The sequence below is a fragment of the Nicotiana attenuata genome, unplaced genomic scaffold, assembly GCF_001879085.1.
Source record: "Nicotiana attenuata strain UT unplaced genomic scaffold, NIATTr2, whole genome shotgun sequence".
Lineage (NCBI taxonomy): Eukaryota > Viridiplantae > Streptophyta > Magnoliopsida > Solanales > Solanaceae > Nicotiana > Nicotiana attenuata.
The window spans coordinates 96,715-98,857 of record NW_017672109.1 but is presented as its reverse complement, the minus strand read 5'-3'; the positions used below and the strand labels follow the sequence as shown (position 1 = coordinate 98,857).

General features: G+C 41.8%; 1 protein-coding gene across 1 annotated transcript; it reads right to left on the bottom strand.

Moving 5' to 3' along the window:
* Positions 1–248: 248 nt before the first annotated feature.
* Positions 249–994, bottom strand: LOC109211879. The gene is made up of 2 exons (XM_019375475.1): positions 920–994; positions 249–806 (listed from the first exon to the last, which is right to left on the bottom strand). Exons 1-2 carry the CDS (start codon positions 992–994, stop codon positions 249–251), a joined length of 633 nt encoding a protein of 210 aa, XP_019231020.1.
* Positions 995–2,143: the final 1,149 nt, after the last annotated feature.

Genomic DNA, 2,143 nt, shown 5'->3' with positions numbered 1-2,143 from the left:
ACACTATCGAACAATATGAGTGCTTTCTCTGGAGAATCATCTAGGTATACACTCATGTCTATAAGTTGCTTATCCACCTCCACAACAGATATCATAGCGAGCTCCTCATAGTGGCGGGGAAGTTGAATCGCCTTGTAGACATTGAAAACCACTTCCTCATTGTCCACCCTCATAATCATTTTTCCTTCTCTCACTTTAATAATTGCATCACCTGTAGCCAAGAGAGGTCGTCCCAATATGATTGGAACTTATTCATCAGCCTCATAATCTAGAATAATAAAGTCCGTTGGGGAGATGAATTTCCTAATCAGCAGCAACATATTTTCAATCACTCCTTCAGGGTAAACTATGGATCTATCGGCTAGTTGCAACATCACAGTGGTTGGTCTTGGAGCTCCCAGACCTAATTTCTTGAAAAAAGACAAAGGCATTAGATTTATGCTCGTCCCCATATCACAAAGAGCACGGCCCACATCAATATTACCAATCGCCACAGGGATGGTGAAGCTGCCAGGGTCCTTAAGCTTTCGAGGAAGCTTGTTTTGGACCCTCGAAGTGCACTCCTCGGTAAGTGAAACTGTCCCGAATTCAGTCAATATCCTCTTGTGAGCCACTATATCTCTAATGTACTTAGAACATTTTGGAATTTCATAAAGTACATCCACCAATGGAAGATTTAATTTAACCCGGATCAACATAGAGAGAAATTTGTTAAACATGCGATCATCATTATTCTTTTGTAACCTTTGGGGAAAAGTTGGTGGTGGCCTTACAGCAGTCACTGTCTCTAAACTTGCATCATCTTTCTATGACTCGTGTGTTGCCCTAGGAATCAACTCCCCCTTAGGTATAGTCTTATCTCATCTCTTCTTTGGCGCTTCTTCCAATTCCCTCCTTTTTTGAGTGTGACTGCATTAACTTGAGGGTTCTTCTCTGTATCACTGGGAAGAGCACCTGTAGGCCTAGTATTTCGATTTGACGCTAGCTGCCCCATTTGTCTCTCAAGATATCTGAAATCGGTTCTTAGTTGCTTATTGTCCAGCAATAATTTCTTCAACAGGTCATTCGTACTCTCCTCTACTGCTGGGATGGCTTCTGAGATTGACTGTAATTTCCTTGGGGCCTATACTAATTCAGATTCGTCTGATTTCCACCCTAGGAGAAGTTAGGATGATTCTTCCAATTTGGGTTGGTAAGTGTTCCCATATTGTTCATGCTGATTTATCAGGCCTCTACTCTCTTGCCCCCACATAATAGATGGATTTAGGATTCATGGGACATATGTCACTCGTGTGATCGTCACTACATAATTTGCAGCAAGTAGACATCTGTTGCACATGTTGCATATATTGCATTTGGTGCATTGTCATTCTATTCATCTGATGTGCTAATTTTACTATATTTGCTCTCATGACTAAGAAGTCATCAAGCTCAATTACACCGGCTGCCTTCTATTTATGTGCTCTTCGTGATTCCCCATCTCCTTGCCAATTATTATCATTAGAAATGAAATTGTTTAGCAAGAGTTGGATTTCACTATACGGCTTTGCCATGCAACTACCCCCACAAGCTGAGTCAAGATTCATCTTTGATGTCTCGTCCAACCCATTAATGAAAGTGTGACCCAACACCTCATCAGTCTGACAGTGATGTGGGCAGTCTCTGAGTAGCTTCTTGTTTCTTTCCCAAGCTTGACGAAGAGTCTCGCCATCCCGTTGTCAGAGCCCAAGATTCTTGCTCCTGAGCGACTTTGTCTGCTTAGTGGGAAAAAACTTGATTAAGAATTTTCTTGCTAGATCATCCTAAGTATGGGTCGAGTTCGGGGGCTCCTTTTGCAACCATTCTTTAGCTTCCCCCGATAGTGAAAAGGGGAACAATGTCAGCCTAACATAGTCCTTGGAAACATTTGAATAATTGAAAGTATTCATAATTTCTTGGAAGTTCTGAATATGCCGCTGCGGGTCTTCATGAGATAGACCCACATACTTCCATGTGGACTGAATCAGCTGTACCATGAATTTTTTGAGTTCAAATTGACCCGTGATATCAGGCTTCACAATAGCCTAAGTCATATTAGCAAGATTAGGCCTTGCGACTTCTATCATTGGACGTTTTTCATTACCTGCCATCTCTAGTGGTTGTG